The sequence below is a fragment of the Lampetra planeri genome, unplaced genomic scaffold (assembly GCF_965212315.1).
Source record: "Lampetra planeri unplaced genomic scaffold, kcLamPlan1.2.h2 scaffold_143, whole genome shotgun sequence".
NCBI classification, from domain to species: Eukaryota; Metazoa; Chordata; class Hyperoartia; order Petromyzontiformes; family Petromyzontidae; genus Lampetra; species Lampetra planeri.
Window position 1 is genome coordinate 119900 of NW_027614152.1, and position 27412 is coordinate 147311.

Here is a 27412-nt window from a genome sequence, read left to right on the forward strand (position 1 = left end):
TTGGGTGGCCGGCTTCGTAGCCCTAACCACTACACTACCACTCCCCACAGACACACACACAGACACACACACAGACACACAGACACACACACGTGCTCACGTGCCAGCTGGAGGACTTATCAGTGGTCAGGAGAATGACTACCACGGTCGTGGCGTTGGTGGTGGTGGCGTTGGTGGTGGTGGTAGTGGTGGTGGCGTTGGTGGAGGAGGCTCGTGAAGGACGCTACTGGGCAGTTGGAGGCAGTCGCCCTCCAACAACAACGGAGGGCGGAGGAGCGACGCTCACAACAACGAGCGGAGCGCCGGGTCGCTAAAGCACAGCAAGTTTGCACAGTAGGGGGCACAGGTGGTGCATCAGCCAGTCATCTCGGTCATCTCAGTCAGTCGACCCGTGGCACCTGCTGGGTCTGCCCCGTGACCTCCTGCCAGCGGGCGTTCGACACTTCACGTGGCCTCAAGGTGCACATGGCCTGGCACAAGCGTCGTGGTGACGTCACTGCCACTTAGTGGCGAATGGCGGTTGTTGTTGTTGCTGTGTGTACCTGTGTGTGTGTGTGTGTCCGGCAAAAACAACCCCCGACCTCCTCCTGGTGCCGGACGTTAACTCTGTGGTGGGCAGTGCCGTGGGGGGGGGGGGGGCAATTCCTATTGGCCATTCCCCCTCATGGCGTCTGTGACCACCACAGCGGCCAAATGGGGGCTCTGGACGGGTGCGAGGGGCTGGTAACCCCTCCACCTTCAATTAACTACCACTCAACTGCGATGCAAAAAACGTATTATGCTTGTGCCGGAGGCCCTGGGCGGACAGGCGTCTATGACGTAACGCTGTGTGGAAGCTACCTGGTCTGTCGCTCCACACGAAGCTTCGGGTCTTCTCGGCCACAGTCATTCCCTCCCTTCTCTACGCTTGGGAAACGTGGACCCCCCCTAGTGGAGCATCTTCGCTGGTTGGAAACATTTAGGCTGGCCTGCCTACGATCAATCCTGGGTTTAACCTGCAGGCTGGATTGTGTGAGGAGCTCACAAATCCTTGAAAGATCTGGGCAAAGTCCCATCGGTGAGCTCCTCCGGCAGGCAAGGCTGCGTTGGCTGGGTCATGTAGCCCGCATGCCCAGCCACCGCATGCCTAAACAGCTTTTGTTCGGCCGGATCGAGGGGGCTAAACGGGCGCGGCACGGGATAGAGAAGAGATGGAGTGATGTGGTACAGGAGGACGTGGAGCTGAGTGGACTTGCCGATGACTGGTACGAGCGGTGTCAAGATCGGCCTCTGTGGAGGAGGCTCGTGAAGGCCGCTACTAGGCAGTTGGAGGCAGTCGCCCTCCAACAACAACAGAGTGCGGAGGAGCGACGCTCACAACAACGAGAGGAGCGCCGGGTGGCTAAAGCACAGCAAGTTGGCACAGTAGGTGGCACAGGTGGTGCATTAGCCAGTCATCTCAATCATCTCAGTCAGTCGACCCGTGGCACGTGGGTCTGCCCGGTGACCTCCTGCCAGCGGGCGTTCGACACTTCACGTGGCCTCAAGGTGCACATGGCCTGGCACAAGCGTCGTGGTGACGTCACCGCCACTTAGTGGCGAATGGCGGTTGTTGTTGTTGATGGTGGTGATTATGGTGGTGTTGATGGTGGTGATGGTGGTGATGATGGTGGTGATGGTGGTGATGACGGTGGTGTTGATGGTGGTGATGGTGGTGATGGTGGTGATGGTGGTGTTTATGGTGGTGATGGTGGTGATTGTGGTGATGATGATGGTGATGATGGTGATGATGGTGATGATGGTGGTGATGGTGGTGATGATGGTGGTGTTGATGGTGGTGATGGTGGTGATGATGATGATGGTGATGATGATGGTGATGTTGGTGGTGATGGTGGTGATGATGATGGTGATGCTGCTGCTGATGATGATGATAGTGATGATGTTAATGATGATGGTGGTCAAGTTAACAATGATGATTCGTTACCATTTTCACAACCTCGTCGATATATATTGATTTGTTAATTCTTAGCAGTTACTGTGAATACATCCGTTTTTAAGGGTGTGGGGTCTCTTTAGCCTGGTGTCACTCATGTAACCACCACCACAACCACCACCACCACAACAACCACAATAACCTACACCACAACAACCACCACCACAACCACCACCATGACAACCACAACAACCACCACAACCTCCACTACAACCACCACCACAACCACCACAACCTCCACCACAACCACCACAACAACCACAACAACCACCACAACCTCCACCACAACCATCACAACCACAACCATCACCACAACCACCACAACCACCACCACCATCAGCACCACAACCTTCACTACAACCACCACAACCACCACCACAACCACCACAGCTACCACCACAACCACCACCGCAACCACCACCACAACCTCCACAACAACCTCCACCACAACCACCACCACAACCACCAACACCACAACCACCCACGGCTTTGATGTCCGCTGCAATGATAACCTCGTGACCTCACGGAATGCTGCAGTCAACACAGACAGTGAACACACACACACTCACACACTCACTCACACACACACTCACACACACACTCACTCACACTCACTCACACACTCACTCACACACTCACACACTCACTCACACACACACTCACACACACTCACACTCACACACACACTCACTCACACACTCACACACTCACACACTCACTCACACACACACACACTCACACACACTCACACTCACACACACACACACTCACTCACACACACACTCACACACACACTCACACACACTCACACTTACTCACTCACTCACACACATACACTCACTCACACACACACTCACACACTCACACACACACACTCACACACACACTCACACACACTCACACACACACACTCACTCACACACTCACTCACACACACACTCACACACACACTCACACACACACTCACACACACTCACACTCACTCACACACACTCACTCACACACTCACTCACACAATCACACACACAATCACACACACACTCACTCACACACTCACTCACACACACACACTCACACAATCACACACACACTCACTCACACACTCACTCACGCACACACACTCACTCACACACACACTCACTCACACACTCACACAATCACACTCACACACACACACTCACACACACACTCACTCACACACACACTCACACACACACTCACTCACACACTCACACACACACTCACACACTCACACACTCACTCACACACTCACACACACACTCACACACACACTCACACACACACACACTCACTCACACACTCACTCACACACACACTCACTCACTCACACACACACTCACTCACACACTCACTCACACAAACTCACACTCACTCACACACTCACTCACTCACACACACTCACACTCACTCACACACACACTCACACACTCACCCACTCACACACACAATCACACACACACTCACACACACTCACACTCACTCAACAACAACCGACATTCGCCACTAAGTGGCAGTGACGTCACCACGACGCTTGTGCCAGGCCATGTGCACCTTGAGGCCACGTGAAGTGTCGAACGCTAGCTGGCAGGAGGTCACGGGGCAGACCCAGGTGCCACGGGTCAACTGACTGAGATGACCAAGATGACTGGCTGATGCACCACCTGTGCCCCCTACTGTGCCAACTTGCTGTGCTTTAGCCACCCGGCGCTCTGCTCGTTGTTGTGAGCGTCATCCTCCGCCCTCTGTTGTTGATGGAGGGCGACTGCCTCCAACTGCCCAGTAGCTTCCTTCACGAGCCTCCTCCACAGAGGTCGATCTTGACACCGCTGGTACCAGTCATCGGCAAGTCCACTCAGCTCCACATCATCCTGTACCACGTCACTCCATCTCTTCTCTAGCCCGTGCCGCGCCCGTTTAGCCCCCTCGATCCGGCCGAACAAAAGCTGTTTGGGCATGCGGTGATTTGGCATGCGGGCTACAGGGCCCAGCCAACGCAGCCTTGCCTGCCGGAGGTGCTCACCGATGGGACTTTGTCCAGATCTTTTGAGGATTTGTGAGCTCCTCACACAATCCAGTCTGGTTAAACCCAGGATTGATCGTAGGCAGGCCAGCCTAAATGTTTCTAACCGGCGAAGATGTTCCATTAGGGGGGTCAACGTTTCGCAAGCGTAGAGAAGTGATGGAATGACTGTGGCTAAGAAGACCCGAAGCTTCGTGCGGAGTGAAATACCTGGTAGTTTCCACACAGCGTTACGCAACCGACGAAAAGATAATGCCGCTCGACTGATTCGGAGTGAGACCTCTGTTGTTAAACTGGAGCCAGTCATGAGCACACTGCCCAGGTATGGGAAACTCTCCACTCTCTCCACAACTGCCCCATCACCGTTTGGGAGTTGTGGGGGTGGAGTGCCCGATGGTACAAAATACCCAGGCAGGTGCTTAGTTTTGGTGGGGCTGATGGTAAGGCCTCACCTCTTAGTGGCACACTCCTTTTTCAGCAGCAGCGCCTCCAACTCCTCCTCTGAGTGAGCCGCAATTACCATGTCGTCGGCATACATAACGTGGTTGACCAATAGGGAGCCATCCCTTGACCACACCCGGGCATCGATCAACTTCCCATTGTATCTGTACCAGATGGAAATTCCTCTGGTACAGCTATTGAAGGCCTCATGAACTATGCGGTCGAAATAGATATTAAATAATGTGGGAGCCAGAGGACATCCCTGTCGCACCCCATGGTGTACAGCGAATGGCTCCGACTCCAGACCACGTAGTTTTACCCGGGCCCGCTCACCATCATGAAGGTCCTTAATGATCGTGAGCAGAGGGTCAGGGACTCCGAAAGCACGAAGAACAACCCAGAGCCCAGGTCTACTGATGGTATCATAGGCCTTGACCAGGTCAATGAAGCAGAGATGTATGTCATGTTGTAATTCCCTACACCTCTGCTGTAGCAGACGGACAGAAAATATGGCATCTGTGCAGGACCGTCCTTTCCTGAAACCGCATTGGGGCTCCGCAAGCCTCTCCTCAGCGTGCCTAGCAAGGCGATGTTGAATAATCCTTGCCAGGACCTTTCCCGGCACACTGAGGAGTGAGATGCCCCTGTAGTTGTTACAGTGTGTGCGGTCCCCCTTCTTAAAGAGGGGGACCACCAGGGCATCCTTCCAATCCTGCGGAACCCATCCAGTGGCCCAGACTGTTGGTATGATGTCATGTAGGGCAGTCTGCGTACAAACACCACCTTCCTCAGCATTATGTAGTCCAGCAGATGTTCTTGCTTGGACCCGGCATGCATCCATGATGTTGTGTGGATGCGCCGATGCCGGAACAGCGTGTTGGCAATTACAAGCCCATGGGCTGCACTTAAATCTAGCAACCTCCTGCCGTTGTTATTGAGCTGATCTGGCCCATGCCTTCTAATCACTCCAGACCAGGTGCCAGCATCATGACCAACTCGGGCATTGAAGTCACCCAACAAGATGACTCTATCCCGAGGGGCCACTTTAGCTAGCACCTGTGACAGGAGGTCATAAAAGGCATCTGACTCATCGGCCTTGCCTGCATCCCTCCACGGATGTTCGTCTTCAGTGGGGGCATAAGTAACCACGACCACCACTCCTCACCTCTGGTTGATAGGAAGGCGAGCCCAAAGTAGCCTGGGGCTTACCGTTTCCCACACCTCCCTGCCACGCTCCCATGCCTCGTTCATTCTTTTGTTCAGAAGAAGAGCCACACCCTGTTGTTTGGCAGTCTCCTGCCCCGAGTAGAGGACTGTCCACCCCTCATGGTGGCAGGAGCCAGAACCGGTCCACCGGACCTCCTGAATACCACAAAGATCCAGGCGGTACCGGTCCAGCTCCCGACAGAGGAGTGGCAGCCTCTCCTCCGCAGTGAGCGATCGAACATTCCACGTGGCCATCCGTAGTGGTTTTGTGTTGTTTCTGGAGAAGCACCGAGGGTAAAGATTCAGTCTCCTGGCTCCGCCAATTGGGGCTTGACCAGGAGACGTCACAGACGTCACAAGCTTATTTATTAAATTTTGTAGTCATGGTTTAACGGTAAGTTAATTGAAGCCCCCATGTAGCCGCTGTGGTAGTCACAAGTGCCATGAGGAGGAAGGCCAATTGGAATTGGCCCTCCCCCCACAGCACTGACCACGACAGCGTTGCCCGTCCGGCACCAGAGACACAGACGGACACAGACAGACAGACAGAGACAGACAGAGACAGACAGAGACAGACAGACAGACAGAGACAGACAGACACAGACACAGACACAGACACAGACAGACAGACACAGACAGACAGACAGAGACAGACACAGACAGACAGACACAGACAGACAGACACAGACAGACAGACAGAGACAGACAGAGACAGACAGAGACAGACAGACAGACACAGACACAGACAGACACAGACAGACAGACAGACAGAGACAGACAGAGACAGACACAGACAGACAGAGACAGAAAGAGGACTCCACCTCCACCACGATCACCATCAGTGGTGAATCATTCACCCGGTCAGGCAAACAGCGCCTATCAAGTGGGGGGATGTGTGGGGGGGGGGGGAGGAAATCTGCGCAGCTTGACATACAGGAACGGAGCGCGAAGTCAGTCGGTGAGAGAGGAGACACGAGGAGGTCGCGGGTTCCGAGAGGAGGTGAACGTGCGTGTGTGTCTGTGTGTGACGAGGTGTCTGGGTGTCTGTTTGTGTGTGTACAGGTGTGTGTGTGTGTGTGACGAGGTGTGTGTCTGTGTGTGTGTGTCTGTGTGTGTGTGACGAGGTGTGTATGTGTACAGGTGTGTGTGTGACGAGGTGGTGGTGGATGTGGAGGTGGTGGAGGTGAAGGTGGTAGAGGTGGTGGTGGAGGTGGTGGTTGTGGTGGTGTTAGAAGTGGTGATGGTGGTGGAGGTGGTGGTGGTGGAGGTGGTGGAGGTGAAGGTGGTGGAGGTGGTGGTGGAGGTGGTGGTTGTGGTGGTGGTGGTGGTGGTAGAAGTGGTGGTGTAGGTGGTGGTTGTGGTGGTGGTGGGTTTTGGTGGAGGTGGTGGTGGTGGAGGTGATGGGGGTGGTGGAGGTGGTGGTGGAGGTGGTGGAGGTGGAGGAGGTGGTGGTGGAGGTGGTGGAGGTGGTGGTGGAGGTGGTGGAGGTGGTGGTGGAGGTGGTGGAGGTGGAGGTGGTGGAGGCGGAGGTGGTGGAGGTGGTGGTGGAGGTGGTGGAGGTGGAGGAGGTGGTGGTGGAGGTGGTGGAGGTGGTGTTGGTGGTGGAGGTGGTGGAGGTGGTGGTGGTGGAGGTGGTGGTGGAGGAGGAGGAGGTGGTGGTGGAGGTGGAGGAGGTGGGGTGGAGGTGGTAGAGGTGGTGGTGGAGGTGGTGGTGGAGGTGGAGGAGGTGGTGGTGGATGTGGTGGAGGAGGTTGTGGAGGTGGTGGTGGAGGTGGTCGTGGTAGAGGTGGTGGAGGAGGTGTAATGAGGTGGTGGTGAAGGTGGTGGTGGATGTGGTGGTGGAGGTAGAGGAGGAGGTGGTGGAGGTGGTGGTGGTGGAGGTGTAATGACGACATGAATGTTGTGTTGTTGAGTGTCGGGTAGAGGCTGGGACGGACAGGACGGGCGGTGATGCAGGTGAAGGCGATGGGGGTGAAGTGGGTGATGGCGGTGATGGCGGTGATGGCGTTGTGCAACCTGGGATGTGCACAAGCCTCACGCACAGGTCAGTGAACACGGGTGGGTGAGTGTCTGTGTGAGTGAGTGTCTGTATGAGTGTCTGTGTGTGTGAGTGGGTGGGTGTCTTTGTGAGTGAGTGTCTGTGTGAGTGTCTGTGTGAGTGAGTGAGTGTCTGTGTGAGTGGGTGAGTGGGTGAGTGAGAGTCTGTGTGAGTGAGTGAGTGTCTGTGTGAGTGAGTGTCTGTGTGAGTGAGTGTGTGAGTGTGTGGGTGAGTGTCTGAGTGAGTGAGTGTCTGTGTGAGTGATTGTCTGTGTGAGTGAGTGAGTGTCTGAGTGAGTGGGTGAGTGTATGTGTGAGTGTCTGAGTGAGTGGGTAAGTGTCTGAGTGAGTGAGTGTCTGTGTGAGTGGGTGAGTGGTTGAGTGAGTGTCTGTGTGAGTGTCTGAGTGAGTGGGTAAGTGTCTGAGTGAGTGAGTGTCTGTGTGAGTGATTGTCTGTGTGAGTGAGTGAGTGTCTGTGTGAGTGTCTGCATGAGTGAGTGAGTGTCTGTGTGAGTGTCTGTGTGAGTGGGTGAGTGTCTGAGTGAGTGGGTGAGTGTCTGAGTGAGCGGGTGAGTGTCTGTCTGAGTGAGTGTCTGAGTGAGTGGGTGAGTAACTGGTGAGTAACTGGTGAGCGGTGGTGAGTTCAGGCTCGTGCGAGGAGCGCTGCGATGAGGCGCTGTTCTCCGGCGTCAGCCAATCGGAGTGCGCCTGTGACCCCTACTGCAAGGGACGCCGGGACTGCTGCCCGGACTACGACGACCTTTGCATCACAAGTACGCGACAAAGACAAAGCTCCCCCGTGTAGCCTGCAACAAGGCAGCAGGGGCAAGTGCTGTTAGCGAGCAGCAGCACCTGTGGCACACGGAGGGGGTGTGGGATGGCCAGCGCCACCACGCCCGGCCGCCTTTGTCTCCCCAGTGGCGATGTTTTACTACGCACCCTTACACCAGGTAGCTCATTTGAGGCTGAGTCGACCTAGGGGAGGCCCAGGACCGGTTCGGATAATCGTCACTGAGTGGTGTTGACCGTGAGCGGCAATCGAACCCGTGTCACCAGGGTCGTAGCGCAGCGTAGTGCTAACCACTACACCCACCGCTCCCCACTCACTCACTCACACACAGTGCTCTAACGACTACAACAACAACAACAACCGCCATTTGCCACCAAGTGGCGGTGACGTCACCACGACGCTTGTGCCAGGCTAGGTGCACCTTGAGGCTACCACGTGAAGTGTCGAACGCCCGCTGGCAGGAGGTCACGGGGAAGACCCAGCAAGTGCCACGGGTCGACTAGTGCTGATGTGCCAGGCTAGGTGCACCAGGAGGTCACGGGACAGACCCATCAGGTGGCACGGGTCGAATGACTGAGATGACCGAGATGACCGAGATGACTGGCTGATGCACCACCTGTGCCCCCTACTGTGCCAACTTGCTGTGCTTTAACAACCCGGCGCTCCGCTCGTTGTTGTGAGCGTTGCTCCTCCGCCCTCCATTGTTGTTGGAGGGCCACGCTCCCACGCCCCCTTCATTCGTTTCTTCAGAACAAAAGCACTCCCTGTGGTTTGGCAGTCTCCTGCCCCGAGTGGAGGACTGTCCACCCCTCATGGTGACAGGAGCCAGAGCCGGTCCACCGGACCTCCAGACTACCAGAGAGATGCAGGCGGTACCGGTCCAGCTCCCGACAGAGGAGTGGCCAGCCTCTCCTCCGCAGTGAGCGTTCGAACATTCCACGTGGCCACACGTAGTGGTTTTTCGTTGTTTCTGGAGGAGCCCCGAGGGTGAAGATTCAATCTCCTGGCTCCGCCAAATGGGGTTTTGCCAGGAGACATCATAGACGCCTGTCCCCCCGTGGCCTCCGGCACAAGCTTATTAGTTAGATATTTCAGTCGTGGTTTGGTAATTTATTGAAGGTGGAGGGGTTTCCAGCCCCTCGCACCCGTCCAGAGCCCTCATTTGGCGCTGTGGTGGTCACAGTCGCCATGAGGGGAAAGGCCAATCTCAGATGGCCTTCCCCCCACGGCACTGCCCACCACAGCGTTGCCATCCGGGCACCAACAAAAAGGTACGGGGTTGTTTTGCCACACACAGACACATACTGACACAAACACTCACACACAGACACACACTGACACACACACTCACACACAGACACACACTGACACACACACTCACACACAGACACATACTGACACAAACACTCACACACAGACACACACTGACACACACACTCACACACAGACACACACTGACACACACACTCACACACAGACACATACTGACACAAACACTCACACACAGACACACACTGACACAAACACTCACACACAGTCACACACTGACACAAACACTCACACACAGACACACACTGACACACACAAACTAGAGCACACGCACATTACCCTCACCCCTAACCCTCACCCCTAGCCCTCACCTAAATCCTCACCCCAAACCCTTACCTCTAACACTCACCTCTAACACTCACCCCTAACACTCACCCCCAACACTCACCCCTAACACTCACCCCTAACCCTCACCCCTCTCACAACCCCCCCCCACCCCTAACCTTCACCCCTAACACTCACCCTAACACTCACCCCTAACCCTCACCCCTAACACTCACCCCTCACTCCTAACCCTCACCCCTAACACTCACCCCTAACACTCACCCCTAACCCTCACCCCTCTCACAACCCCCCCCCACCCCTAACCTTCACCCCTAACACTCACCCTAACACTCACCCCTAACCCTCACCCCTAACACTCACCCCTCACCCCTAACCCTCACCCCTAACACTCACCCCTAACACTCACCCCTAACACTCACCCCTAACACTCACCCCTAACCCTCACCCCTAACACTCACCCCTCACCCCTAACCCTCACCCCTAACACTCACCCCTAACACTCACCCTTAACACTCACCCCTAACACTCACCCCTAACACTCACCCCTAACCCTCACCCCTAACACTCACCCCTCACCCCTAACCCTCACCCCTAACACTCACCCCTAACACTCACCCCTAACACTCACCCCTAACACTCACCCCTAACACTCACCCCTAACACTCACCCCTAACCCTCACCCCTAACACTCACCCCTCACCCCTAACCCTCACCCCTAACACTCACCCCTAACACTCACCCCTAACACTCACCCCTAACCCTCACCCCTAACCCTCACCCCTAACCCTCACCCCTAACCCTCACCCCTAACACTCACCCCTAACACTCACCCCTAACCCTCACCCCTAACACTCACCCCTAACCCTCACCCCTAACCCTCACCCCTAACCCTCACCCCTAACACTCACCCCTAACACTCACCCCTAACACTCACCCCTAACACTCACCCCTAACACTCACCCCTAACACTCACCCCTAACCCTCACCCCTAACCCTCACCCCTAACACTCACCCCTAACACTCACCCCTAACCCTCACCCCTAACCCTCACCCCTAACACTCACCCCTAACCCTCACCCCTAACACTCACCCCTAACACTCACCCCTAACACTCACCCCTAACACTCACCCCTAACCCTCACCCCTAACCCTCACCCCTAACACTCACCCCTAACACTCACCCCTAACACTCACCCCTAACCCTCACCCCTAACCCTGACCCCTAACCCTCACCCCTAACACTCACCCATAACCCTCACCCCTAACACTCACCCATAACCCTCACCCCTAACACTCACCCATAACCCTCACCCCTAACACTCACCCCTAACCCTCACCCCTAAACCTCACCCCTAACCCTGACCCCTAACCCTCACCCCTAACACTCACCCATAACACTCACCCCTAACACTCACCCCTAACACTCACCCCTAACACTCACCCCTAACCCTGACCCCTAACCCTCACCCCTAACACTCACCCATAACCCTCACCCCTAACACTCACCCCTAACCCTCACCCCTAACACTCACCCCTAACCCTGACCCCTAACCCTCACCCCTAACACTCACCCATAACCCTCACCCCTAACACTCACCCATAACCCTCACCCCTAACACTCACCCATAACCCTCACCCCTAACACTCACCCATAACCCTCACCCCTAACACTCACCCATAACCCTCACCCCTAACACTCACCCATAACCCTCACCCCTAACACTCACCCATAACCCTCACCCCTAACACTCACCCCTAACACTCACCCCTAACACTCACCCATAACCCTCACCCCTAACACTCACCCATAACCCTCACCCCTAACACTCACCCATAACCCTCACCCCTAACACTCACCCCTAACACTCACCCCTAACCCTCACCCCTAACACTCACCCCTCACCCCTAACCCTCACCCCTAACACTCACCCCTAACACTCACCCCTAACACTCACCCCTAACACTCACCCCTCACCCCTAACCCTCACCCCTAACACTCACCCCTAACACTCACCCCTAACACTCACCCCTAACACTCACCCCTAACACTCACCCCTAACACTCACCCCTAACCCTCACCCCTAACACTCACCCCTCACCCCTAACCCTCACCCCTAACACTCACCCCTAACCCTCACCCCTAACCCTCACCCCTAACACTCACCCCTCACCCCTAACACTCACCCATAACCCTCACCCCTAACACTCACCCATAACCCTCACCCCTAACACTCACCCATAACCCTCACCCCTAACACTCACCCATAACCCTCACCCCTAACACTCACCCATAACCCTCACCCCTAACACTCACCCCTAACACTCACCCCTAACACTCACCCCTAACACTCACCCCTAACCCTCACCCCTAACACTCACCCCTCACCCCTAACCCTCACCCCTAACACTCACCCCTAACACTCACCCCTAACACTCACCCCTAACACTCACCCCTCACCCCTAACCCTCACCCCTAACACTCACCCCTAACACTCACCCCTAACACTCACCCCTAACACTCACCCCTAACACTCACCCCTAACACTCACCCCTAACCCTCACCCCTAACACTCACCCCTCACCCCTAACCCTCACCCCTAACACTCACCCCTAACCCTCACCCCTAACCCTCACCCCTAACACTCACCCCTCACCCCTAACCCTCACCCCTAACACTCACCCCTAACACTCACCCCTAACACTCACCCCTAACACTCACCCCTCACCCCTAACCCTCACCCCTAACACTCACCCCTAACACTCACCCCTAACACTCACCCCTAACACTCACCCCTAACACTCACCCCTAACACTCACCCCTAACACTCACCCCTAACACTCACCCCTAACACTCACCCCTAACACTCACCCCTAACCCTCACCCCTAACACTCACCCCTCACCCCTAACCCTCACCCCTAACACTCACCCCTAACACTCACCCCTAACACTCACCCCTAACACTCACCCCTAACACTCACCCCTAACCCTCACCCCTAACACTCACCCCTCACCCCTAACCCTCACCCCTAACACTCACCCCTAACACTCACCCCTAACCCTCACCCCTAACACTCACCCCTCACCCCTAACCCTCACCCCTAACCCTCACCCCTAAACCTCACCCCTAACACTGACCCCCAACACTCACCCCTAACCCTCACCCCTGACCCTCACCCCTAACACTCACCCCTAACACTCACCCGTAACATTCACCCCTAACCCTCACCCCTAACACTCACCCCTAACCCTCACCCCTAAACCTCACCCCTAACCCTGACCCCTAACCCTGACCCCTAACCCTCACCCCTGACCCTCACCCCTAACACTCACCCGTAACACTCACCCCTAACCCTCACCCCTAACCCTCACCCCTCACCCCTAACCCTCACCCCTAACCCTCACCCCTAACACTCACCCCTAACCCTCACCCCTGACCCTCACCCCTAACACTCACCCATAACACTCACCCCTAACACTCACCCCTAAGCCTCAACCCTAACACTCACCCCTAACCCTCACCCCTAAACCTCACCCCTAACACTGACCCCCAACACTCACCCCTAACACTCACCCCTGACCCTCACCCCTAACACTCACCCATAACCCTCACCCCTAACACTCACCCATAACCCCTAACCCTCACCCCTAACACTCACCCCTCACCCTTAACACTCACCCCTCACCCCTCTCACAACCGCCCCCCCCCGCCCCCCCCCCATAGTAACTCGTGGCGACCTCCCGGATGACTTTGACCCCTCGGTGGAGGAGGAGGAGGAGGAGGACCTCACCAGCGTGATCATCCACCCTGAGGCCGACATCAGCCACGAGGAGGGTGGCGTGGAGGGGGAGGCTGGTGCTGGTGGTGGTGGTGCTGGTGCTGGTGGTGCTGGTGGTGCTGGTGCTGGTGGTGCTGGTAGGGGAGATGATTTTGAGGAGGTGCTGGGAGGAGACACCGCTGAGGAGGGCCTCTATCCGCCCAGGGTAAAGATGACGCAGGATGTCGTCTTCGTGGTCGTCATCATCGTCTTCATCGTCGCGGTCGTCATCATCGCCGTAATCGTCGTGACGATCATCATCGTCGTCGTCGTCGTCACAATCGCCATCGTCGTAATCGTCATAATCATCGAGTCGATCGTCGTCGTCGTCGTTGTGGCGATCGTTATCGTCGTCGTCATCACGATCGTCATCATCGTCGTCGTAATCATCGTCACGATCATTGTCGTCATCATCGTCGTAATCGTCGTAATCATCGAGACGATCGTCGTCATCATCATCATCGTCGTCGTCGTTGTGGCGATCGTTATCACCGTCGTCATCACGATCGTCATCATCGTCGTAATCATTATGACGATCATCATCATCTTTGTCGTCACGATCATCATCGTCGTGATTGTCATCATGGTCACTATTAATATTATGATCATCATCACCACCATCATGTTCGTGATCACGATCATCAACACTAGCCCAATCAACATCATCACAATCATCATCACCACCATCACCGTAATCGTCTTCCTCTCTCCCTAGGTTCCTGCAACACCACCACCGCATCAACCAGAACCACCAAAGCCACACCAACGACCACGACCGCAACCACCGCAACCACCGCAACCACCGCAACCACCACAACAACCGCGACCTCCACAGAGACCCCCGTCCTCAGAGTCCGTCGATCAGAGGCCCGACTCCCAGCGTCCCCACGGGGCCTCGACTCCCTTGGGACCCCAACCCGGGCCCCAGCGGCCCCACGAGGAGGGCCCAGGGCTTGCCGCCGCATCCCCCGGGGAGGCCACGGGGTCCACGGGCATGGCCCGGGGCTCGCCTCCCAAGGCCGAACTGTGCAGCGGGGAGGCCTTCGACGCCTTCATGACGACCCCCAACGGGACCGTGCTCGCCTTCCGCGGTACGGGGGGCCTAGGAGACGTTGACTACCTCGCTTGGTGGGCTAGGAGACGTTGACTACCTCGCGTGGTGGGCTAGGAGACGTTGACTACCTCGCTTGGTGGGCTAGGAGACGTTGACTACCTCGCGTGGTGGGCTAGGAGACGTTGACTACCTCGCGTGGTGGGCTAGGAGACGTTGACTACCTCGCTTGGTGGGCTAGGAGACGTTGACTACCTCGCGTGGTGGGCTAGGAGACGTTGACTACCTCGCTTGGTGGGCTAGGAGACGTTGACTACCTCGCTTGGTGGGCTAGGAGACGTTGACTACCTCGCGTGGTGGGCTAGGAGACGTTGACTACCTCGCTTGGTGGGCTAGGAGACGTTGACTACCTCGCTTGGTGGCCTAGGAGACGTTGACTACCTCGCGTGGTGGGCTAGGAGACGTTGACTACCTCGCTTGGTGGGCTAGGAGACGTTGACTACCTCGCGTGGTGGGCTAGGAGATGTTGACCACCTCGCCCGGTGTTGAGTCTATGGGCAGTGCTGAGTCTATGGTAAGCAGTGCTGAGTCTATGGTACAGTGTTGCATCTATGGTGCAATGTTGAGTCTATGGTGCAGTGTGAGTCTATGGTGCAGTGTTGAGTTTATGGTACAGTGTTGAGTCTATGGGCAGTGCTGAGTCTATGGGTAGTGTTGAGTCTATGGTGCATTGTTGAGTCTATGGTGCAGTGCTGAGTCTATGGTGCCGTGTTGAGTCTATGGTGCAGTGTTGAGTCTATGGGTAGCAGTGCTGAGTCTATGCCCTATCCCCTACCATCTCCGAAAGAGCCCCCCATTCTCACCGCCCACCCCCCCCCCCCCCCCAGGGCTGTATGTCTGGGAGCTCTTCCCCGTCTCTGGAGGCTCCCCCGGCGCTCCCCGGCTCATCGAGGAGGCGTGGGGGGTCCCGGCCCCCGTGGATGCGGCCTTCACGCGCATCAACTGCCAGGCGCTCTCCTACATCTTCAAGGTGGTGGTCCACGTGATCCCCGCGTGCTCCCCGCGTGCGTCTGGAGGCTGATCAATGCCCCCCCAATCACCCCCCCCCCCCCCCCGGGTGTGGTCGAAGGGTGGCACCCTATTGCTCAACCATGTTATGTGTCTTCTTGGTTCTTTCGGTAAAGTCACGTAGAAGGGAAGTAATAAAATAATAAAAAATGAAACATAATGAAATAATTCTCACGACGTTTCGGCCACAACGCAAGCAGCCGTCCTCAGGTGAAGAATAGGTCTGTCGAGAAGACAGAGTCTGAATGACAACCCCAGGCTTGGAGCGTCTTTTTTATGTATGCCGATGATCTGGTGATGGCCGCTCACTCGGAGGAGGAGTTGAAGGCGCTGCTGCTGAAACTGGAGCTGGCCACTAAGAGGGTGGGGCCTTACCATCAGCCCCACCAAAACAAAGCACCTGCCTGGGTATTTTGTGCCATCGGACACTCCACAACCTCCACAATTCCCAATTGGTGATGGGGCAGTTGTGGAGAGAGTGGAGAGTTTCCCATACCTGGGCAGTGTGCCTCATGACCGGCTCTGGTTTGGCAGCAGAGGTCTCACTCCGAATCAGTCGAGAGGCAATATCTTATCATCGGCTGCGTAACGCTGCTGTGTGGAAGCTACCTGGTCTGTCACTCCGCACGAAGATTAAGGTCTTCTCGGCCACGGTCATTCCCTTCCTTCTCTACGCTTGTCAAACGTGGACCCCCCTAATGGAGAATCTTCACCGGTTAGAAACATTTAGGCTGGCCTGCCTACGATCCATCCTGGGTTTAACCTGCAGGCTGGATTGTGTGAGGAGCTCACAAATCCTTGAATGATCTGGACAAAGTCCCATTGTTCTTCTTGGTTCTTTCGGTAAAGTCACGTAGAAGGGAAGTAATAAAATATTTTATTACTTCCCTTCTACGTGACTTTACCGAAAGAACCAAGAAGATGAATCCCTGCAGTCACGAAAGCTTTAAATCGAAATTTAAAGTCCCATTGGTGAGCTCATCCGGCAGGCAAACTGTGTTGGCTGGGTCATGTAGCCTGCATGCCCAGCCACCGCATGCCTAAACAGCTTTTGTTCGGCCGCATAGAGGGGGCTAAACGGGCACGACACGGGCTAGAGAAGAGATTGAGTGATGGGTGAGTGCATGAGCGAGTGGGTGAGTTGGTGACACGGGCTAGAGTAGAGATGGAGTGATGGGTGAGTGAGTTGGTGGGTGGGTGGGTGAGTGGGTGAGTGAGTGAGTGTGTGGTTTAGTGAGTGGGTGAGTTGGTGACGCGTCCTAGAGACGAGATGGAGTGATGGGTGAGTGAGTGGGTGAGTGGCACGGGCTAGATAAGATATGGAGTGATGGGTGAGTGGGTGAGTTGGTGACACGTGCTAGAGAAGAGACAGAGTGATAGTGAGTGAGTGGGTGAGTTGGTGACGCGGGCTGAACAAAGAGATGGAGTGATGGGTGTCTGTGTCATTGCCGCTGTGTCTGTCTGTGTGTGTCGTTGTCTCTTCGTCTGTCTGTGTGTGTGTCTTTGTCTCTGTGTCTGTCTGTCTGTCTCTGTACCTTGGTCTGTGTGTGTGTCGTTGTCTCTTTGTCTGTATGTGTGTGTGTCTATCTCTGTGTCTGTCTGTGTGTGTGTGTCTTTGTCTGTGTGTGTGTCTATCTGTGTGTGTTGTTGTCTCTGTGTCTGTCTGTGTGTGTCGTTGTCTCTGTCTGTCTGTGTGTGTCGTTGTCTCTGTGTCTGTCTGTGTGTGTATCTCTGTCTGTGTGTCTGTCTGTGTGTCTGTATGTCTGTCTGTATGTCTGTCTGTGTGTGTGTGTGTCGTTGCCTCTGTGTCTGCCTGTCTGTCTGTCTGTGCTTATCATTGCCTCTGTGTCTGTCTGTGTGTCTGTCTGTGTGTGTATCTTTGTCTCTGTGTCTCTGTCTGTGTGTCTGTGTGTCTGTCTGTATGTCTGTCTGTGTGTGTGTGTGTCGTTGCCTCTGTGTCTGCCTGTCTGCCTATCTGTGCTTATCATTGCCTCTGTGTCTGTCTGTGTGTCTGTCTGTGTGTGTGTATCTTTGTCTCTGTGTGTCTGTCTGTGTGTCTGTGTGTCTGTCTGTATGTCTGTCTGTGTGTGTGTGTCGTTGCCTTTGTGTCTGCCTGTCTGTCTGTCTGTGCTTATCATTGCCTCTGTGTCTGTCTGTGTGTCTGTCTGTGTGTGTGTATCTTTGTCTCTGTGTGTCTGTCTGTGTGTCTGTGTGTCTGTCTGTATGTCTGTCTGTGTGTGTGTGTCGTTGCCTCTGTGTCTGCCTGTCTGTCTGTCTGTGCTTATCATTGCCTCTGTGTCTGTCTGTGTGTCTGTCTGTATGTGTGTATCTTTGTCTCTGTGTGTCTGTCTGTGTGTCTGCCTGTATGTCTGTCTGTGTGTGTGTGTGTCGTTGCCTCTGTGTCTGCCTGTCTGCCTGTCTGTGCTTATCATTGCCTCTGTGTCTGTCTGTGTGTCTGTCTGTGTGTGTGTATCTTTGTCTCTGTGTGTCTGTCTGTGTGTCTGTCTGTATGTCTGTCTGTGTGTGTGTGTGTCGTTGCCTCTGTGTCTGCCTGTCTGTCTGTGCTTATCATTGCCTCTGTGTTTGTCTGTGTGTCTGTCTGTGTGTGTATCTTTGTCTCTGTGTCTCTGTCTGTGTGTCTGTGTGTCTGTCTGTATGTCTGTCTGTGTGTGTGTGTGTCGTTGCCTCTGTGTCTGCCTGTCTGTCTGTCTGTGCTTATCATTGCCTCTGTGTCTGTCTGTGTGTCTGTCTGTGTGTGTATCTCTGTCTGTGTGTCTGTCTGTGTGTCTGTATGTCTGTCTGTATGTCTGTGTGTGTGTGTGTCGTTGCCTCTGTGTCTGCCTGTCTGTCTGTCTGTGCTTATCATTGCCTCTGTGTCTGTCTGTGTGTCTGTCTGTGTGTGTATCTCTGTCTGTGTGTCTGTCTGTGTGTCTGTGTGTCTGTCTGTATGTCTGTCTGTGTGTGTGTGTCGTTGCCTCTGTGTCTGCCTGTCTGTCTGTCTGTGCTTATCATTGCCTCTGTGTCTGTCTGTGTGTCTGTCTGTGTGTGTGTATCTTTGTCTCTGTGTGTCTGTCTGTGTGTCTGTCTGTATGTCTGTCTGTGTGTGTGTGTGTGTCGTTGCCTCTGTGTCTGCCTGTCTGTCTGTCTGTGCTTATCATTGCCTCTGTGTCTGTCTGTGTGTCTGTCTGTGTGTGTATCTCTGTCTGTGTGTCTGTCTGTGTGTCTGTATGTCTGTCTGTATGTCTGTGTGTGTGTGTGTGTCGTTGCCTCTGTGTCTGCCTGTCTGTCTGTCTGTGCTTATCATTGCCTCTGTGTCTGTCTGTGTGTCTGTCTGTGTGTGTGTATCTTTGTCTCTGTGTGTCTCTCTGTGTGTCTGTCTGTATGTCTGTCTGTGTGTGTGTGTGTGTCGTTGCCTCTGTGTCTGCCTGTCTGTCTGTCTGTGCTTATCATTGCCTCTGTGTCTGTCTGTGTGTCTGTCTGTGTGTGTATCTCTGTCTGTGTGTCTGTCTGTGTGTCTGTATGTCTGTCTGTATGTCTGTGTGTGTGTGTGTCGTTGCCTCTGTGTCTGCCTGTCTGTCTGTCTGTGCTTAGCATTGCCTCTGTGTCTGTCTGTGTGTGTGAATCTTTGTCTCTGTGTGTCTGTCTGTGTGTCCGTGTGCTCGCTCCAGGGAGACAAGTACTGGCGCTTCACGGACGGGGTGCTCGACCGCGGCTTCCCGCGCAGCATCTCGCGGGGGTTCCCGCGGGTCCCGTCCACTCCGGACGCGGCCTTCGCCGTCCCGCGATCCCGGCACGCTCAGGAGCACGCCTACTTCTTCAAGGGTGAGCCCACGAGGGCCTCGACCCCCTGCCTAGACCCCCCTAGACCCCGTCTAGACCCCATCTAGACCCCCCTAGACCCCGTCTAGACCCCGTCTAGACCCCCCGTAGATCCCCCCTAGACCCCCTGCCTAGACCCCCTGCCAGACCCCCTAGACCCCCCTAGACCACGTCTAGACCACGTCTAGACCCCGTCTAGACCCCGTCTAGATCCCCCGTAGATCCCCCCTAGACCCCCTGCCTAGACCCCCCTAGACCCCCTGCCAGACCCCCTAGACCCCACCTAGACACCCCCTAGACCCCCCCTAGACACTCCCTAGACCCCCCTAGACCCCACCTAGACACCCCCTAGACCCCCCTAGATCCCCCTAGACCCCTCTAGACCCCACCTAGACACCCCCTAGACCCCCCTAGACCCCACCTAGACACCCCCTAGACCACCCTAGACCCCACCTAAACACCCCTTAGACCCCCCTAGATCCCCCTAGACCCCCCTAGACCCCACCTAGACACCCCCTAGACCCCCCTAGACCCCACCTAGACACCCCTAGACCTCCTGCCAGACCCCCTAGACCCCACCTAGACACCCCCTAGACCCCCCCTAGACACCCCCTAGACCCCCCTAGACCCCACCTAGACACCCCCTAGACCCCCCTAGATCCCCCTAGACCCCCCTAGACCCCACTTAGACACCCCCTAGACCCCCCTAGACCCCACCTAGACACCCCCTAGACCACCCTAGACCCCACCTAGACACCCCCTAGACCCCCCTAGATCCCCCTAGACCCCCATAGACCCCACCTAGATACCCCCTAGACCCCCCTAGACCCCACCTAGACACCCCTAGACCCCCTGCCAGACCCCCTACACCCCACCTAGACACCCCCTAGACCCCCCTAGACCCCCCTAGACCCCCTGCCAGACCCCCTAGACCCCCCTAGACCCCCCTAGACCCCCCTAGACACCCCCTAGACCCCCCTAGACCCCCCTAGACCCCACCTAGACACCCCCTAGACCACCCTAGACCCTACCTAGACACCCCCTAGACCCCCCTAGACCCCACCTAGACACCCCTAGACCCCCTGCCAGACCCCCTAGACCCCACCTAGACACCCCCTAGACCCCCCCTAGACACCCCCTAGACCCCCCTAGACCCCCCTAGACCCCCCTAGACCCCACCTAGACACCCCCTAGACCCCCCTAGACCCGACCTAGACACCCCCTAGACCCCCTAGATCCCCCTAGACCCCCCTAGACCCCACCTAGACACCCCCTAGACCACCCTAGACCCCACCTAGACACCCCCTAGACCACCTGCCTAGATCCTGTCGAGACCCCCCCTAGACCCCATCTAGACTCCATCTAGACCCCCCCCGAGACCCCGTCTAGACCCCCCCTAGACCCCCCCTAGACCCCGTCTAGACCCCCTTAGACCCCGTCTAGACCCCGTCTAGACCCCCCTAGCCCCCACTAGACTCCCCTAGACCCCACTAGCCCACACCCCCACCTAGCCACCATCCCAGGGCCAGCCCTGGCATGGCTCAAGTTTGGTTTTGTTTTTTTTCCACTGGCTACAAACCGAGCCGTACCAGGGCCAGCTCTGGCATGGCTCAGGTTGGGTTTTGTTTTTTTCCACTGGCTACAAACCGAGCCGTACCAGGGCTAGCTCTGGCATGGCTCAGGTTGGGTTTTGTTTTTTTTCCACTGGCTACAAACCGAGCCGTACCAGGGCCAGCTCTGGCATGGCTCAGGTTGGGTTTTGTTTTTTTCCACTGGCTACAAACCGAGCTGGACCAGGGCCAGCTCTGGCATGGCTCAGGTTGGGTTTTGTTTTTTTCCACTGGCTACAAACCGAGCCGTACCAGGGCCAGCCCTGTCATGGTTCAGATTGGGTTTTGTTTTTTTCCACTAGCTAGAAGCTGAGCCGTGCCAGTACGTGTTCCTCTTTGTCTATCTCGCTCTATCTACCTCTCCAGGAAGCCAGTACTGCAAGCACGTGTTCCTCTCTTTGTGTATATCTCTCTCTGATTTTGAAAAGTGTATTGGTTTAGCCATGTTTGTTTGTTGTAGTACAGAGTTAGACTGATGGCCTTAATCTAAGTTGTCTTATGGTTGTTGTTGTTGTTGATGTTTGACTTGCATCCCACTGGGATTTTTGCACACAGCGTTGGTGTACGGTGTTTTTTTCTGCAATATTTTGCTGTCTTTTCTTAGATTTTCTGTTTGCACTTAGTCACTTAGTCACTTTAAGATGTTTTTTGTTCGTGTTTTTGTTTTTTGTTTGTTGCGGTTGCACCCGATTCAAGAGCCAAATGGCTCACAGGGCTATACCTAATAAATGAACTTGAACTTGAACTCTATATATCCCCGTGTACCTCTCTCTTTATATCTACAGGAGGGCAGTACTACAAGTACACGTTCCGCCAGCAGTCGAGCTCCCGCGAGTGCCGGCGGCACACTCGCCCGCGAGCCCCCCACTCGGCGCACTTGCACGGAGCCCCCCACGGCTGGGACGCCTTCATGAGCCGCTTCTTCTCGGCCAGACACGGTGCGTGTATACACGTGTGCGTTTGTGTACACGTGTGTGTGTGTACACGTGTGTGTGTGTGCACGTCATCTCAGTCAGTCGACCGGTGGCACCTGCTGGGTCTGCCCCGTGACCTCCTGCCAGCGGGCATTCGACAATTCACGTGGCCTAAAGGTGCACATGGCCTGGCACAAGCGTCGGGGTGACGTCACCGCCACTTAGTGGCGAATGGCAGTTGTTGTTGTTGAGTGAGTGTGAGTGTGTGTACACGTGTGTGTGTGTGTACACGGGTGTATAGTTGTGTATAATGTGGGTGCTCGGAGCGATCTGTGGTTCCGATTCTATTGGAGAGAGGCCACGCGATGGCCGCCCTGGGTGACTACTATTGTTGTGGAGCCCTCCACCACCCAACGCGGCCAAACAAATTGAATTGCTGCCCCTACTGCTGCTACTGCTACTACTGCTACTATTACTGTTACTACTACTGATACTGCTACTGCTGCTACTACTGCTCCTACTACTACTGCTGCTGCTACTACTACTGCTGCTACTACTGCTACTACTACTGCTGCTGCTACTGCTACTGCGACTACTGCTGCTACTGCTACTGCTGCTACTACTACGACTGCTGCTACTACTACTACTACTGCTGCTACTACTGCTACTACTGCTACTACTGCTGCTACTACGACTGCTGCTACTACTGCTGCTACTACTACTGCTGCTGCTACTACTGCTACTACTACTGCTGCTACTACTGCTACTGCTGCTATTGCTGCTACTATTGCTGCTACTACTGCTACTACTACTGCTGCTGTCCCCGCTGCTGCTGCTGCCCCAGACAAGTGCTACCCGCGGGACACGGCACGTAGCTGGCGCGGCGTTCCCACGCGTCTGGAGGCGGCCATGTTGTCACCCTACCCGGCACACCCCCACGCCAGCCTGGACGTCTACTTCTACAGCGGAGGTGCAGTCGCGTGGTGTATAGTGTAGTGTATAGTAGTGTAGTGTATAGTGTAGTGTATAGTAGTGTAGTGTATAGTGTAGTGTATAGTGTAGTGTATAGTAGTGTGTAGTGTCTAGTAGTGTATAGTGTAGTAGTGTATAGTGTAGTGTATAGTGTAGTGTATAGTGTAGTGTATAGTGTAGTGTATAGTAGTGTAGTGTATAGTAGTGTAGTGTATAGTAGTGTAGTGTATAGTGTAGTGTATAGTGTAGTGTTTATACACTCCACTATACACTACACCACTATACCAAATTGAATACTCATCTCATTATAACTGCTTGCCGTTGTTGCCTTGAGTTTGTAGTCCGTCCCATGCACCCTCCTGTGTGTGCGTGGGCAAGAATCCTACTAACAGTGCCCCCCCCCCCCCAGTGTGTGTTAGTGGGGAGCGGTGGTGTAGTGGTTAGCGCACTGCCCTATGAACCCGGCGACCTGGGTTTGATTCCCGCTCACGGCAAAAACCAGTGACGATTATCTGAACCGGTCCCGGGGCCTCCCCTAGGTCGACTCAGCCTCAAATGAGTACCTGCTGCGGTGTGAAACATCGCCACTGGGGAGACAAAGGCGGTCGGGCGTGGTGCTGGCCACCCACCCCCTCGTGTACCGTTCCGGCCTTCATAGGTGCTCGCTAACAGCACTTGCCCCTACAGTCTGTTGAGGCTACACGGGGGATCTAAAGTAGAATATTATTGGGTTTTTCGGCAATAACTAAAAAAACAAAATTGTTATTTTTGTCATTTTCTTTGAACCTACCTAGGTGACTTTACCGAAAGACCCAAAAATATCCTACAACCTGTCCCCCCCTTGTGTGTGCGTGGGCAAGAATCCTACTAACAGTGACCCGCCCCCCCTATGTGCGTGGGTCAGAATCCTACTAACTGTGCCCCCCCTGTGTGTGTGTGGGCAATAATCCTACTAACTGTGACCCCCCCCCTGTGTGTGCGTGGGGAAAACTCCTACTAACTGTGTCCCCCCTGTGTGTGTGTGGGCAAGGATCCTACTAACTGTGATCCCCCTTGTGTGTGCGTGGGTAAGAATCCTACTAACTGTGTCCCCCCTGTGTGTGTGTGGGCAAGGATCCTACTAACTGTGACCCCCCTGTGTGTGCGTAGGCAATAATCCTACTAACTGTGATCCCCCTTGTGTGTGCATGGGTAAGAATCCTACTAACTGTGACCCGCCTGTGTGTGTGTGGGAAAGAATCCTACTAACTGTGACCCCCCTATGTGTGTGGGAAAGAATCCTACTAACTGTGACCCCCCTATGTGCGTGGGTAAGAATCCTACTAACTGTGACACCCTGTGTGTGTGTGGGCAAGAATCCTACTAACTGTGCCCCCCCTGTGTGTGTGTGGGAAAGAATCCTACTAACTGTGATCCCCCTGTGTGTGTGTGGGCAAGAATCCTACTAACTGTGCCCCCCCTGTGTGTGTGTGGGAAAGAATCCTACTAACTGTGATCCCCCTGTGTGTGTGTGGGCAAGAATCCTACTAACTGTGCCCCCCCTGTGTGTGTGTAGGCAATAATCCTACTAACTGTGATCCCCCCTGTGTGTGTGTGTGGGCAAGAATCCTACTAACTGTGTCCCCCCTGTGTGTGTGTGGGCAAGAATCCTACTAACTGTGACCCCCTGTGTGTGCGTAGGCAAGAATCCTACTAACAGTGCCCCCACCTGTGTGTGCTTGGGTAAGAATCCTACTAACTGTGACCCGCCCCCCCTATGTGCGTGGGTAAGAATCCTACTAACTGTGACCCGCCCCCCCTGTGTGCGTGGGTAAGTATCCTACTGTGACCCGCCCCCCCTATGTGCGTGGGTAAGAATCCTACTAACAGTGCCCCCCCCTGTGTGTGCTTGGGTAAGAATCCTACTAACTGTGACCCGCCCCCCCCTATGTGCGTGGGTAAGAATCCTACTGTGACCCGCCCCCCCTATGTGCGTGGGTAAGAATCCTACTAACTGTGACCCGCCCCCCCCTATGTGCGTGGGTAAGAATCCTACTGTGACCCGCCCCCCTATGTGCGTGGGTAAGAATCCTACTAACTGTGACCCGCCCCCCCTGTGTGCGTGGGTAAGTATCCTACTAACTGTGACCCGCCCCCCCCCTATATGCATCGGCAGACTCCTACTACCGCGTGGACCTGTCCAGCCGTCGAGTGGAGCGTGCCTCTCCGCCCTACCCACGCTCCATCGCCAAGTACTGGCTCAACTGCGACATCAAGTGACCCCCTGCCACCACACCCCCCACCGTGACGTCACAAAGGGCGCGTGGTTGTGACGTCACAAAGGGGGGTGATCCCCCCCCCCCCTTCCTTCCCACCCCTCCGGCCGGTGACTTCACTTTCACGTGCATCCGCAAGACTCCGGAGTGTGTCATGGACTCGTGAATTATGCATAGAGAAGTCACACAGAGATACGTAGAGACCCATAGATATACATAGAGACCCGTAGGGATGCATAGAGACCAATAGAGACACGTAGAGATACATAGAGATACATAGAGACCCAAAGAGATGCGTAGACACCGATAGAGATGCATAGAGTCATGTAGAGATACATAGAGATGCATAGAGACATGTAGAGATGCATAGAGATACATAGAGACATGTAGAGATGCATAGAGATACATAGAGACACATAGAGATACATGGAGATACATAGAGATACATAGAGATACATAGATACACGTAGATATACATAGAGACCCATAAAACACGTAGAGATACACAGAGATACGTAGAGATGCATAGAGACACGTAGAGATACATAGAAACACAGAGTCACATAGAGATACACAGAGATACATAGAGATACATAGTCACATAGAGATACACAGATATACATAGAGATACATAGAGACACGTAGAGAATACATAGAGCTACATAGAGATCCATAGAGAAACGTAGAGACACGTAGAGATATATAGAGACACATATAGACACATAGAGATACATAGGGATCCATTAGAGCACCACACTTAGTGCCATACGCAACGATAAAAACAAATCGACGAAGGCTGTTACGCCAATTCGCGTTCATTCAATTCGCACACGCACATGAACAATAATAATAATGATGGTGACGTTGATGATGATGATGAAATTATGCTGAACTCACTATATAGAGGAATTTGATTTGAGAACTCGTTGGCCTGTGGTTAAGCCCCACCCCCCCCCCCCGTCTCTTCCTGTCTAAGCTCCGCCCCCTAACTCCACAAGTCCCACCCCCCCCCGTCTCTCCCTGTCTAAGCTCCGCCCCCTAACTCCACAAGTCCCACCCCCCCCAGTCTCTTCCTGGTCTATGCCCTCCCCCCTAACGTCGCATCCCCTTCCTAATTAGGCTCCGCCTTTCTTTTATTTCATTTTGGCCACATGGGGTCAGTGCAGGTGGTGGACGGGGTTAGTGGGGTAATGGTGGGGTCAGTGTGGCGGTGGGCAGAGAAGAGATGGAGTGATGTGGTACAGGAGGACGTGGAGCTGAGTGGACTTGCCGATGACTGGTACCAGCGGTGTCAAGATCGGCCTCAGTGGAGGAGGCTCGTGAAGGACGCTACTGGGCAGTTGGAGGCAGTCGCCCTCCAGCAACAACGGAGGGCGGAGGAGCGACGCTCACAACAACGACCGGAGCGCCGGGTGGCTAAAGCACAGCAAGTTGGCACAGTAGGGGGCACAGGTGGTGCATCAGCCAGTCATCTCGGTCATCTCGGTCAGTCGACCCGTGGCACCTGCTGGGTCTGCCCCGTGACCTCCTGCCAGCGGGCGTTCGACACTTCACGTGGCCTCAAGGTGCACATGGCCTGGCACAAGCGTCGTGGTCACGTCACCACCACTTAGTGGCGAATGGCGGTTGTTGGTGGTGGGCAGTGGGCATGATCGGAGGGGGGGGGGTCAGAGTGAGTGGGGTGGTGGGCGTGGTCAGTGGAGCGGTGGGCGTGGTCAGGATGGGCTCAACTTTGACTATAATCGATCTTAGAGCAGCAGCTTCGTTGGATTCGACGATGATTCGCTAACGCGACGGTAACGTCA

At 55.0% G+C, this 27412-nt stretch overlaps 1 protein-coding gene across 2 annotated transcripts; it reads left to right on the forward strand.

Moving 5' to 3' along the window:
* Positions 1-6582: 6582 nt before the first annotated feature.
* On the forward strand, positions 6583-26211 carry VTN (vitronectin). Of its 2 annotated transcripts, none has more exons than XM_078622279.1 (10): positions 6583-6660; positions 7574-7704; positions 8345-8470; positions 13825-14084; positions 14634-15009; positions 15857-15999; positions 19706-19859; positions 22252-22404; positions 23225-23350; positions 25508-26211. In XM_078622279.1, the coding sequence occupies exons 2-10, from the start codon at positions 7611-7613 to the stop codon at positions 25609-25611; spliced, it is 1536 nt and encodes a 511-aa protein (XP_078478405.1). In that variant the 5' UTR covers positions 6583-6660; positions 7574-7610; the 3' UTR covers positions 25612-26211. The 2 variants fall into 2 exon arrangements, with proteins under 2 accessions (XP_078478405.1, XP_078478406.1); XM_078622280.1 differs by having other exon boundaries at positions 6590-6660; positions 7584-7704.
* The last annotated feature ends 1201 nt before the right edge of the window (positions 26212-27412 follow it).

Bases quoted from the DNA above. Each gene is read 5' to 3' on its own strand.
- VTN (XM_078622279.1), top strand. From the start codon at position 7,611: ATGCAGGTGAAGGCGATGGGGGTGAAGTGGGTGATGGCGGTGATGGCG. The intron at 16,000-19,705 runs GTGGTGGTCCAC...TGCTCGCTCCAG, and splicing joins CGCTCTCCTACATCTTCAAG to GGAGACAAGTACTGGCGCTT. The intron at 23,351-25,507 runs GTGCAGTCGCGT...ATGCATCGGCAG, and splicing joins CGTCTACTTCTACAGCGGAG to ACTCCTACTACCGCGTGGAC.